This window comes from Oryx dammah, unplaced genomic scaffold (genome assembly GCF_014754425.2).
Source record: "Oryx dammah isolate SB20612 unplaced genomic scaffold, SCBI_Odam_1.1 HiC_scaffold_19, whole genome shotgun sequence".
NCBI classification, from domain to species: domain Eukaryota; kingdom Metazoa; phylum Chordata; class Mammalia; order Artiodactyla; family Bovidae; genus Oryx; species Oryx dammah.
Window position 1 is genome coordinate 5,518,538 of NW_024070203.1, and position 13,150 is coordinate 5,531,687.

Consider the following 13,150-nt stretch of genomic DNA (forward strand, 5'->3'; position numbering starts at 1 on the left):
CTCTTTGGTTGCTATAAACTTGTTTTCTATGTCTGTAAGTCTGTTTCTGTTTTCTAAATAAGTTCATCCCTATCACTTTTTTATATTCCAAATATAAGTGATATCATATGATATTTGTCTTTGACTTATTTTACTTAGTGTGATAGCTTCACTTATGCTTAATACTAAAATCAGCTGATGGCTGCTAAAAGTAGTTGGGCTAACTTAGAATTTGGAAAACAAATGACAATTTCAAGTTAGGTAACACCTAGATCCACAATGAAGCTAAGGGAACAGAGGTTTAAATTAACTTTAAAACAGTGTGCCCAAATTAAACTCATTAAAAAAATAATATACTGACTTTGTAATATTACAATAGTTTATAGTATTAGTCATACAAATTTGTTACCCCATGGATAATTTTAATTTCTAATTTCCTCACCATAGGACATTATAAAAAGATACAGACTATTACAAAACTACAATATTTCACTGCAAACTCAGAATGAAGAGGCAAAGTTCAAAATCTGGTCCTCAAACTGAAGAAAACATGTTCTTGGTGCAACTCAGTATTTCAGATCGATTACGTTCAAGATGTATTGGTATAAATGTGATTATGTTTTTGTTTTTCTATTATTTACCATATTTTCTGGTTCATTGCTATTCCCGTTTGCTTTTAATTCCTATAACATTAGGAACTCAAATGGGCTCTATTTTCTAAATATAAAAAAAGTTAGGATCATTTATCTTTTATTATGTTGGTGTACTTGACAGCAAATTTATGTGATTTTGCATTATTGAAATTTTTTTTCCTTTTTGAAAAAATAGTTTTCATGTTACTGGCTAATGAAAATGTTTGTTTTTGGTTTATCCATATTTTTCCTAGCACTTTAATACTATAGTGTAATTTGCATATAATTTTAATTAGGTCCTTTATAATGAATGTTAATAGCTTCGTTTATGCACATTTTTTCTTTTTTTTAAAGCGGGACTACATCTTCCATCTGGAGGAGGACATGGCAACCCATTCCAGTATTCTTGCCTGGAAAATCCCATGGATAGAGGAGCCTGGTGGGCTATAGTCTATGGGGTCACAAAGAGTCAGACATGACTGAGCAACTAACCACAGCACAGCACACCTATACATCCTACAAGGGAAAGTACACATTACTCCCATACTCAAAAGTATTGTAATTTTCCTATATAGCTGGAACTTGGCTTTATTAAATGAATTAGAAAATGGGTTGATTACAACTGTTTCTTGAACTCTTTGGCTTGAATACATGCTTGGATATACTTTTCTTCCTTAGAGATAATTTCTATTAGATAATCATGCATTTTACCCAATTGTCCTACTAAAATGTACTGCAGTTAAACCCTCAACAGGGTAAGAACTCACCAGGCTGTGGGTGGTTATTAGTTCCTTAATGTGCACAGAGCCTGTGTGGGTGCTCTCAGCACCCCCAAAGGACGCCCGACCTTTGCAACTTTCAGCGATCAGTTTCAAAAGTGGTCATGAGGGGTAGGAAGAGTCTAGGCCTTGGTGTCAATAGCCTTGGCTGGGGCCACCAAATTAACCCCTAGCACTTTGAAGTACCCATGCTTGGCTACCTCCCCATGGACCTTTCAAGTTTTTCTGCAGAAGATACACATGTATCCAAAGGAATGTAGAAATCTGTACTACTCAAAGAAATAGATATGTGAGCATCCAGAGGCAGCAAGACAGTGAAAGATAATGGTTTTGGAAAACCAAAGACTTGAGATGGATTAGAATCCATCCGCCTATGGGACATAACATCTTGGACTCAGTTCTCCTGTTGGCAGAATCAGAGTCTGACAGAACTAACCTTTAAAGGGCCAGTGGCACTGGCTCTATGCTTTTTACTGTGAGATATTATTCTGAAGAACACAACTGGGAGGCTGAGAATAGCCTTTACTTAGTTTGGACTTGAGTAGAGCACATTTCCTTCAGATAAAGTCACAATCTGAATCCACTTAATTGTAAAAGGAAAAACAATCCAACAGTAAAACTGAGGTTGCAGTTTGAAGAAGAGTTGAAGGCATATTAGGGCAAGAGAAGAAAAACAAATATCTAAATGGAAAAGTCAACATGCAGTTATTGCTGTCTTTATATTAAGGGAAAATTTTAAAGATATCTATTCGAAACATTATCAAGTTCTTCTTGGTCTGCACCACGGCAATTATGCAAATATTGTTTTAAAAATATTGTAATAAAATACAAAATTCCTGGACAATTTTTGTCAGCAAGCCTGACATTATTCTGTGTATGGGAAACTTGGCTCCAAAATATTCAACAGATAATTATTAGTAAAATGATCACAGAAGAAAATGTGTCACGAATATCTGGTAAATAATAACTAAACATATAGAATAAATTTGTGTATTTTTCATGTTGAATAATAAGATATGTCTTTTTCTATTGGATTCAGATCGCACAGTCAAATTTCACATTGAAGCAACAAAATATATGTATTTTATCCCTTTGATCCTAAAATATTTTAATAGTATAAAAAGAAGGCAAAATGGCAAAGAATTGATGCCTTCAAACTGTGGTGTGGGAGAAGACTCCTGAAAGTCCCTTGAACTGTAAAGAGATCAAACCAGTCAATCTTAAGGGAGATCAACCCTGAATACTCTTTGGAAGGACTCATGCTGAGACTGAAGCTCCAATATTTTGGTGCAAACAGCCGTCTCATTGGAAAAGACCCTGCTGTTGGAAAAGGTTGAGGGTAGAAGGAGAAGCAGGCATCAGAGGATGAGATGGCTGGATGGCATCAGTGATGCAATGGACATGAACTTGAGCAAACTCTGGGAGATGGTGAGGGACAGGGAGGCCTGGCGTGCTGCAGTCCATGGGGTCACAAAGACTTGGACACGACTGGGTGACTGAACAACAACATAAACACTAAACTTCTTTGTATCTCAATTTTTTAAAAACTGGCTTTTTATATAGAATATTTTATCATATAAGACAATAATTCCAGTAAACATTTCTTGTGCATTTATTATTTATAATAATAAATATAATGCACTGTTCTGGGAGTTCTAAGAATAGAGGAGATTTAAAAGAATTAAGACAGTTGGGTGAGGAGGGATGTTGCAGAGTGAATATTTGTCGAGTGACTATATAACAAAGGCATCACTCTTGTCTTCTGAAAGGCTTCTTCTACCCACTAGACTTTCTGAAACAATTTTTTGGAAAGAAAAGAAAACAAAACTGAGATTGCTTAGTGGTTTCATCATTGTACAGTGTGAAAGGAAAGAAAATGAGGAGGAAATGCTAATATTTCACCTTTCAAACAGTGCTTAAACAAACTTTTTATCCTAAGTATTCTACGGTCATTATTTCTAATGAATCTAAAGGTGAATATTGTCTTCCTATAGTCGTTTACCTAATTACTTTATCCTTAGGAAGTATAAGTGGGTGTACATAGTCACAATTCTTATATAAAGGTTATTAAGAACTTCAAATAAATGTGCCAGAATGTTAAAATTCTACAATTTTACTGAAATAAAGACAAGGGATTTTTGAAGTTAAAAAGAACCTTTGAGTTCAACTGCACGATTTACACACAGTCAGTGACTTGCCCAGAGGCTAATCTGAATCTCTGTCACAGGTTGTGCCAGTGGAGTACAGTTCTGGACTTTTTCAGTTTATGCATTAAACTGCCCACAATGTTGCCATTAATCCTCCCACAAGTGACCACTGCTTCTGCCATGCTGTAAAAAATGTTGAAAGTTTTTCTTTTTTCTTTTACAAAAAGGCCCATATCCCCATATCCCTAGATAAATTTCAAATTCCCTTCACTCTATGAATTTATGAAACTTAGACTAATCTGACTTTGTGGAGGTGAGCAAGTTCTATGGTGTTATTCAAAATAAGATCAACCATAATGAGACTCCGTTTAACATGTAGCAGTGAAACTAATGCACAGTCTAAAGCATTACACACTGTTTCCTTTGCATTCACTATGTCCCTCTGCAGCAAACAGAATATTGCACATCAAGGTGCTTCTATTTTAAAGTTGAACTGAAGCAGATGATGACCGAGTGACTGAAAAGCTTATAAATTTCTTGTTATGTTCAACTGAAATTAAAACCCAAATCATCTGATTTTGAGTTAGTGCCTAATCTAGAATTCTTGCAAGATTAGCTTTATACTAACAAACTGCCAATGGAAATAAGAGGCTAACTTTGAGTATCTTTTAACTTTCTCCTCAAATAAATATCATACACAGAGATAGAGGCAGTGTTACTACAAATTAGTTTTAGCTGCGAGTAACTGTACAGACCAATGTGTTTTAATAAAACCCATGGAAAAGCTCAAAGTGAAAGAATTAGCTTTGAAAAGGTATTAGTAGAACCAAATGAACCACAAACCTATTTAAATTTAGGAAGCCCAATTTCCATCCAGAGAAGAACAGAGTTAAAGAAAGCTAGATTTCTGAGTTGTCTCTGTGGTTGAAACCTCCCCTTGGATGACACATCAACTCTATCAATTTGCTCCACATAGATTTTCTCCAAATAATCTAACAGTCACTGCAACTGTTTCTTTCTTGAGAGGTCTTTTCCTACTGGACTGAACTCTAATTGTTTTTATTTATTAGCCCATTTGTTATACCCCTGGTATAACGTACACATCAATTTGTAGTCTCTCGCCTCGAAAAACTTAGTGCTTTACTCACAGGGGATTGAGGAAGCACTCACAGCCCTGGGGCTGTATTTAACTAAAATACAGTTTTGTCTCAGTTCTCCACTGAGAGCTCTGGTGGAGGAAACAGGTCTTCAAGAGTGAGGACAGCATCATCCAGACAGATGGACACCTTGCTTTCTGTGTGCCTGAGTGTCCAGCAGTTCAGTCCTGTCAGACTCTGCGACCCCATGGACTGTAGCCCGCCAGGCTCCTCTGTCCATGGGATTCTCCAGGCAAGAGTTCTGGAGTGGGTTGCCGTGCCCTCCTCCAGGGGATCTTCCTGACCCAGGGACTGAGCCCGCGTCTCTCGCATCTCCTACATAGCAGGCAAATTCTTTACCACTGCACCACCTGGGGAGCCCATGTTTTTGTTTCTTTTTTTTTTTTTTCTGTGAAAGTGAAGTGAAAGTGAAATTCATTCAGTTGTGTCCGACTCTTTGCGACTCTATAGACTATACAGTCCATGGGATTCTCCAGGCCAGAATACTGAAGTGAGTAGCCTTTCCCTTCTCCAGGGGATCTTCCCAACCCAGGGATCGAACCCAGGTCTCCCGCATTGCAGGCAGACTCTTTACCAGCTGAACCACAAGAGCAGCCCAAGAATACAGGAGTGGGTAGCCTATCCCTTCGCCATCGGATCTTCCAGATCCAGGAATCAAACCAGAGTCTCCTGCATTGCAGGCGGATTCTTTACTGATCTGGTAAACCAGTTAAGACAGCAGAGCAAATAAATTAATGTTGGTAGAATTACTATTTGTAATTGTTTCTTTCTAATGTCTGGGAGGAAAGAAATCAATGTATTTCTTCCAAAATTACTCCTCTAATTGAACAACAGCATTTTTTCTTAATGTAACTGTAATTGGATATTTATTTAGAAGCAAATTGAGATCTTGTGACGATGAACAAAACGTGTGTTCTCAGCCATCATGGCACTGCTTTAATTTCATGTCATGCTGGTGAACAGTAACATTAAGTACAAATAAAGCAAGAAGACAGATTAATTTTAAAATGATCCATTCTATTATAGAGCCTTGAGGTTTTCTTTTTCTTACTTTTTTCCCCTCAGTCAAGGCAAGTCAGAATTACAGGGCTATAATCAGGCACCAAAATTATCTTTCCTACTTATTTTGCAATGCCATGATATGCTAATAAGCTGTTCATTAAATTGGTATTTTCTATTTCATTTAAGAAGAGCCCTTTGTATTACCAAAGCTTGTTTGACTATTTTCATAGAATGAGCTATAATCACATTTTTGGAATAATTTACAGAGATTACAACAGCTTATTACTTTGTAGCTTACCTCAGAGTGGGCAAAATTAGATCTAAGTTTTTGTACAGGACTGCTCCAAGAACAAAGACCGATGATTCATCTAATTCTAGAAAGAATAAAATTTAAACATATTAGCAAAACAGCAAGAAAAATACTATGTGCTATAAAACTTTTAATCTCCTAATTACAAGGGGATTCCAGTATTTATCGATGCAAAGCCAGGAATGGCATTGAAACATGTATAATATCATATAAGAAATGAATTGCCAATCTAGGTTCGATGAAGAATACAGGATGCTTGGGGCTGGTGCACTGGGATGACCCAGAGGGATGGTACAAGGAGGGAGGTAGGAGGGGGTTTCAGGTTTGGGAACACGTGTACACCCGTGGATTCATGTTGATGTATGTCAAAAAAAACAATATTGTAAAGTAAAAAAAAAAAAAGAAAGAAATCCCTTCTTAACTGTGCCAGGCAATTGAGCCCACACACTCTATATGTTAATCATGACCCCAGAAGATATGTTTTCAGTGGGTTTTGTGTCATGAAGGAACCTTCCTTCAAGCTGAGACAAGAATTGGCTGTAGCTATAGCAAAAGAGCTTAAATTCCAGGTGATGTGAGGAGACAGCCTATGCTCTTGGGAGCTCTCAGTTAAAATGTCAGACCTCCAAGGTAAGAATTGAGACCACAGTGTCACTACTGAAAAGGGTCATTCAGTTTAAGAGGCTACCTAAGATGTTCTAAAACTCAAGTCTTTCCTTAGATTTGTTTTCATATATCAATTTTTCAAGTGAGGCAGAAATAATTTATTTTTCACGGACTAGAAAACACAACCTATTTTAATACCTAAACTTAAAATACTGTGCCACATGCTTTACAATGGGGTGAGACTGTCAACACTGAAAATCTGACCATGTCATCAGCAGGTCCATAATTTGCACTTGTATTTTTTTTTTTTTTTTTTACTTTTTAATAGATCTTTTACTCAAGTAAATTAAGATTTAGGCAACACCAAATTGAGTTTTCTATAGTAACAAAATGACTTTAAGGTCATGATTGCAGACTAAATTGCTAGTATAGTATTGAACTCATATACTTTTTGCTCAAGGCCTAAATGGCTTCATATATTTACCTTTTGATGACACAGGAGTGAAGATGCTTTTTGGAATGACCACTCTGTCTTCTGAGTTTCTTGCCCAGTCAACCATCCCCTTCCGTCCTTTCATTGGGAAGTTGATGTCTGTTAGAACAGAGGCTGCAGGAAGCTTCTGAATGCTAGCCACTATTAAAAAAGAAGCAATGATGTCAACTAAAATCTTTCAGTGTTATCAAAATTGACCAAATTAAACCTTTCAGTATAGTCAAAAGAAAATTTCTAGTCCAAATTATGTTTATCAGAGCTCTAAAACATACATACTTATTCCTTCATATTAGATGATGCTCATTAAGGCTGTGACTGTTTTTCTTCTTAATTTGGTTTGTTGCTCTCAGCGGGGATCATACAATGATGGTCAGTGGTACACAGTCAGAGCACAAAATGTGCAGACATACTGGTTGTTTAGGATGGGCCTCCATTCTAATGGTTAGCAGCCCATACCGTATTTTTTGTTAAATATTTCGATTAACACACTTGACTCACAGACTGACATTTTCATTTAAATTTGCACTTTGTCTTCAGAACAAGTTTTCTGTGCTCACCTCTGAACATTGCCATTGGAACAATTATTTCACGGATTGGCTGGGGTACCATGAACATGAAAAATAAGCATATTGCTCTGGGAGACAGAACTGTCAGAATTCAAACAACCAAGCACCAATGCCAAAACCACAGAGACAATATAATATGCAGAATTATTTAACAAGTAGAATAGCAATAACGAACAATTCTTAAAATGCACACCCATAATTGAAGGTAATAAATGTAATAAATATGTGAAAATAGAATTCTGTATTCAATGAATATATTTGGTAATGCTTTGGTTGGTTGGTGGTGGTGGTTTAGTTGCTAAGTTTGTCCGACTCTTGCAACCCTGCCAGGCTCCTCTGTCCATAGGATTCTCCAGGCAAGAATACTGGAGTGGGTTGCCATTTCCTTCTCCAGGGGATCTTCCCAACCAAGGAATTGACCCAGGCCTCCTGTATGGTAGGCAGATTCTTTACCAACTGAGCTATGTCTTAATATATTTTAATTATATATATATATATATGTCAATATATAACTATATGTAACAAAACCATGATAGTAAATACTCAAGCAGTTATTGATTATATATATTTTCAATGATTACTTAATTTGTAATTTTTACTTAGGTCCATACTTGCCTTACATTAAAGTTTCAGATGTCCTATGTATGATTTAAATGGAAAGATAGTGGGGAAGCCCTAAAAGCTATCACAACAGCAAAGCTGTAGTAAGAAACCATTAGGCTCCTCATAAATGTATTTCATTGGAAAGAAACTTGTAATTTAAACAAGAAAGAATGAAAATTATGAATTTAACAATATTAGTTGTATAAATATATTACTTCACCACTAGCTTAGTTGCAGATTAAATTGGTTATGTATTACTATACTTTATGAAAGCTCTTTCAGACTATTATACACATCCATTATCAGAACAGAACAGAATCTCATTTGGCCTGTAATTTGACATAATAACATTAAAAAAGGATTTTGTAACTAAATGTTGAAGGAAAAGGGTGCTGGGTAACATAAATTGTTATGGATATGAAATGCCATTTTGGGATAGCATCTCTAATTATTTTAGTCTCTTTAATAATTCAAACAACATAGTCTTTATGGTCTAGAAGTCAACTCAGTTTATCTGTCCTAAAGAGTCCAAAAACTCCAGTGCAGCTAGATGGACAGGCTAGCACACTGGCAGCATGCTCTTTCTTAAGGGTCCTTCAGGCTTCATTCAATATCCAAAGCTAAGTGCATCTATTTCCAAATTCCTTGATTCTAACTTTGGTTGCCTTGGTGTTGAGAGGACATTTATTTCACTTCGCTGGTCTAAAAACTGATGAAAAATAATAAAGCCTTTTCTGATTTCTGGTTTCTATTATAAAGGAAAACAAAAGATAAACTGTTGGATTCTGAGGTCTAATAATTCCTATGGCTTCTATATACAATGAAAAGAAAACAAAACAGAAAAAATAAACAATCAAAAAGAAATAGATGTCATATGGAAGAAGCTTATTCTGTATCAATTGTATATCACTTGATCCTGGACAAGTGTGGGTTCAATACATTACTCTTAAATATATAAAAATGATATAATTATACATGCATGCATCTCACTTTATGAAGTGCATTCATTCTTCACTTGGAGGTACACTGGGTGTTAAATGACAACCATATAGATTTGATTGACTTCTGATTCTAGACTAAAGGAATACAAAATTAGAATCACTTATCTAACTTCTGTAAGAAGTCCTTTAAATTGTGCAGTATTGCGCATAGGAAGTGTATAAAAACAAACATGTGTTCATTAATTTTATAGAAATGTAGTTCATAAAGTAAGATGGCATTTTAGATAAATACATTATAAAAAGAGGTATGACTTCATAGACTGACAAGAATCAAATACAGCCTTCAATTACCAGTATACAAGTTCATTAAAATATGCAGTATTTAAATGTGCACATTTTTATATTAAACCTACGTACGAAGATGCTTAAGGTGACACTGTCGTTCTTTATGATGGTGCCATGATTAACAAGAAAGCCTATTTCCATACAACAAAAATGATTTAAAGATGACTTTTATTTTTTCTTTCTTTCAGTCCCTGTAACAGACACTTGGACCAACCCAGTCCTCAATTCCTTCCCTTTTTCACTCAGTTTCTCTAAAACCTTCATGTAAAATTTAAGTGCAATTAGTCTTTAGGGAACCAGGGAGCTCAAAAGAGGTAAGAATAAAAACAAAGGCCTTATATATATATCCAGAGAAAACCATAGTTTGAAAAGATACATGCACCCCAATGTTCATAGCAGCACTATTCACAACAGTCAAGACACGGAAACATCTTATATGCCCATGGATAAAGAAAATGTGGTACATTTGTGCAATGCAATATTACTCAGCTATAAAAAAGAATAAAATAATGCCATTGCAGCAACATGAATGGACCTAAAGATCATCATACTAAGTCAGACAAAGACAAATACTGTATGATATCACTTAAATGTGGAATCTAAAAAATAACACAAATTAACTTATTTTTACAAACCAGAAATAGATTCACAGGCATGGAAAACAAACTGACAGTTATCAAAGGGGAGAGAGGTGGGGGAAGGATAATCTAGGCAGTTGGGATTAACAGGCTTAAAATACTAATCGATACTCAACAAGGACCTACTGTATAGCACAGGGAGCTCTATTCAATATTTCATAATAACTGATAGGGAAAAGAATCTGAAAAAGATATATATGTGTATATATTAATATATATTTGACTCACAGTGTTGTATACCTGAAACTAATATGACATTGTAAATCAACTATAGTCAATGATGTCTTAAGACATGTCTAGAGTATATACGTGTCTAGTGAAAGAGCATCAGTGCAGAGCATGAGAGCACAACCTGCATGCTTTGCTTCCATAAGTTGCTGCACAAAATCCCGTCGTGAGGATTCAAATAATATAGTGTCTCTCCTCAAAAACTGAGAATATGTGTTTCTTACAGAAGATTAAAGTGGTTAGAAAAAAATCTCAAAGGACACAATGTCCTTGGACACATAGGTGAGTCTTGAATGCTCGAAGAATTATCCCAAATTCACTGTGTCGTGTCTTCATTACAACACTAGACCTTATTTTTCATGCAATAAAAATAGGTGACTCATCATGGATAAGCCTTGGAGCAAACCCGGCTGCCTTTCATTTTGCATATTCACTGCTTTCATTCTGCATTTGGAATACAGCACGAAACCCTCTGGGAGCACCATGTCTGTTACTGGCCAAGCTCCCAGGGGATTCGGGTTTGGTATAGATTTTTGCCCATCAGAAAGCCTAAGGGAGGGAGAGGGTGGATGATTTGGGAGAATGGCATTGAAACATGTATAATATCCTACAAGAAATGAATTGCCAGTATAGGTTCGATGCAGGATACAGGATGCTTGGGGCTGGTGCACTGGGATGACCCAGAGAGATGGGGAGGGAGGTGAGAGGGGGGTTCAAGATTGGGAACATGTGTACACCTGTGGCAGATTCATGTTGATGTATGGCAAAACCAATACAATATTGTAAAGTAAAAAAAAAATAATAATAATAATAAAATAAAATCTGAAAAAAAAAAAAGAAAGCATAAGGGAATTTTTACAAAGGAGCTAAAAGCACATGAGTCATTCTTCGTTGTTTTTTTTTTTGTAACCACTGAGCTCTCCTTTGGTTCATCAAAGTAGATAGGGTGCCTCTAACTTGTTCCTGAGAAAAATCATGACATTTTAGCCCTGTGTCCTATTGACTGAGGTCCTGGACAATGGGGATTCTGTCTGATTCATCTTTGTAATGTGTACGGTCCACTACAAGTTGAATCAGCTGCATTATGAATAAGAAAAAAAAAAGAATAAATTAGGAGCTTGGGCTTAACATATACACACTACTACTTAAAACAGGCGTCTTCCTAGATGGTTCAATGGTAAAGAATCTGCCTGCCAATACAGTAGGCACAGGAGACATGAGTTTGATCCCTGGGTGGGGAGGATCCCCAGGAGGAGGAAACGGCAACCCACTCCACTATTCTCGCCAGGAAAATACCCTGGACAGAGGAGTCTGGTGGGCAACAGTTCATGGGATCACAAATACATACATATAAACCAGATAAACAGCAGAGACCTATAAGGGGAAAGAATCTGAAAAAATTATATACATATACATATATACACACACACATATACCCGTATATATGAAATACTTGGTTGTATAAATGACAATAACACAACATTGTAAATCAACTATACTTCCACTGAAAAAATACACAATGAGAAAAAATAAGGCACCTGGAAAGAAAATGTTAGTGACTGAAGTGTACAGATAAATGCTGCAGGGATGAACAGAAATGGGCAAATGTGAGCCAGTGGAAGAAAGGGACAGTTTACTAGAGTCAGATAAGCGTAGACTCTGGATCTGGGCCTGGATTAAAATTCTGGATATTTTAGGCTAACTATGATGTCCTGGACTTTTAGGACCAGTCCCAGTTCATTTCTGTTATTTTATACGATTATGATTAACACCACCAATCACTCTCAAAAGTCTCATTTTAGAGGATAAACTTCAAGTTCATTTTACATGCTGTGTGACCCGGGGCAAACTGTCTAACCTCTCTGTGCCTCCATTTCCTCTTCTGTACCATGGGGATAATAATATTATCTATCTCACTGGAATGTTGGAGGATGAAATAAATAACTACATGTCAAGCAGTGAGAGCTGGGTGCCGAATCAGTACCTGAAGCATGAGTGGTCCTGTGGAACTGTTGGCTATTCTAGTAGGTTTCCTCATAATTACTTCCAGGTGAACTAGGGAACTACCTCATCGTCCATCCATAGTATGATAAAGCATTTGAATTTTGCATTAAACATTCCTTTTTGGTTGTCCTTCAGTGACCTTAGGCACGAAATTACATAGTCAAAACTTAATGTTGAATATATTCAGACCAAAGGCAGGAATTGCACTTAAAATAAATACAGGTCATTCTTCAGTACTTTAATGCATCAACTTTAATGTACCACCTCGGGCGTGACTAACAGTTCCCTTTAAATTTATCCTTTCCCTTCCTTCCCTCCTCCATTCATCCCTTTCTTAATCCTTTCCTTCATTCCTTTATTCTAGTAGCTTCTGACAGAAGCAAGGCACTGCCTTCTCTGGTTATTTGGTTACACAAGGTCAGTCAAGTTAAAAATCTATCTCCTCCATTGAGAAGGGAAACTACTGTGTTGTGGATGACAAATTCAGTATTTCTGTTGCAGTCATGGCCTGCACAAAGAAGTTCGAAAGCACTACTTTTAGGCAGTGACCTAAGTGCTGAATGCAATGACTCATGTCCTGTAATGAACAGAGGAAACTCCCCAGGGAAGGCATGTCATAATCATAAACACAAGTGGAGGGGCATACAGAAGCTCTTCATGGGATGCCCTAAAAGCTGTCTTTCTCACTACCTCCTACTATTGATGCTTCCAACATATTTA

General features: G+C 36.5%; 1 protein-coding gene across 1 annotated transcript in view; it reads right to left on the reverse strand.

Annotated features, from left to right (window-relative positions):
• ADGRB3 (adhesion G protein-coupled receptor B3) overlaps nucleotides 1-13,150 on the reverse strand; it is an 880,035-nt gene that overhangs the window by 395,174 nt on the left and 471,711 nt on the right. The window contains exons 14-15 of the mRNA XM_040261415.1: nucleotides 7,097-7,246; nucleotides 5,995-6,070 (exon numbers count right to left, since the gene is read on the reverse strand). Coding sequence (XP_040117349.1) covers nucleotides 5,995-6,070; nucleotides 7,097-7,246 — 226 coding nt within the window. The remainder of the gene's footprint in view (nucleotides 1-5,994; nucleotides 6,071-7,096; nucleotides 7,247-13,150) is intronic.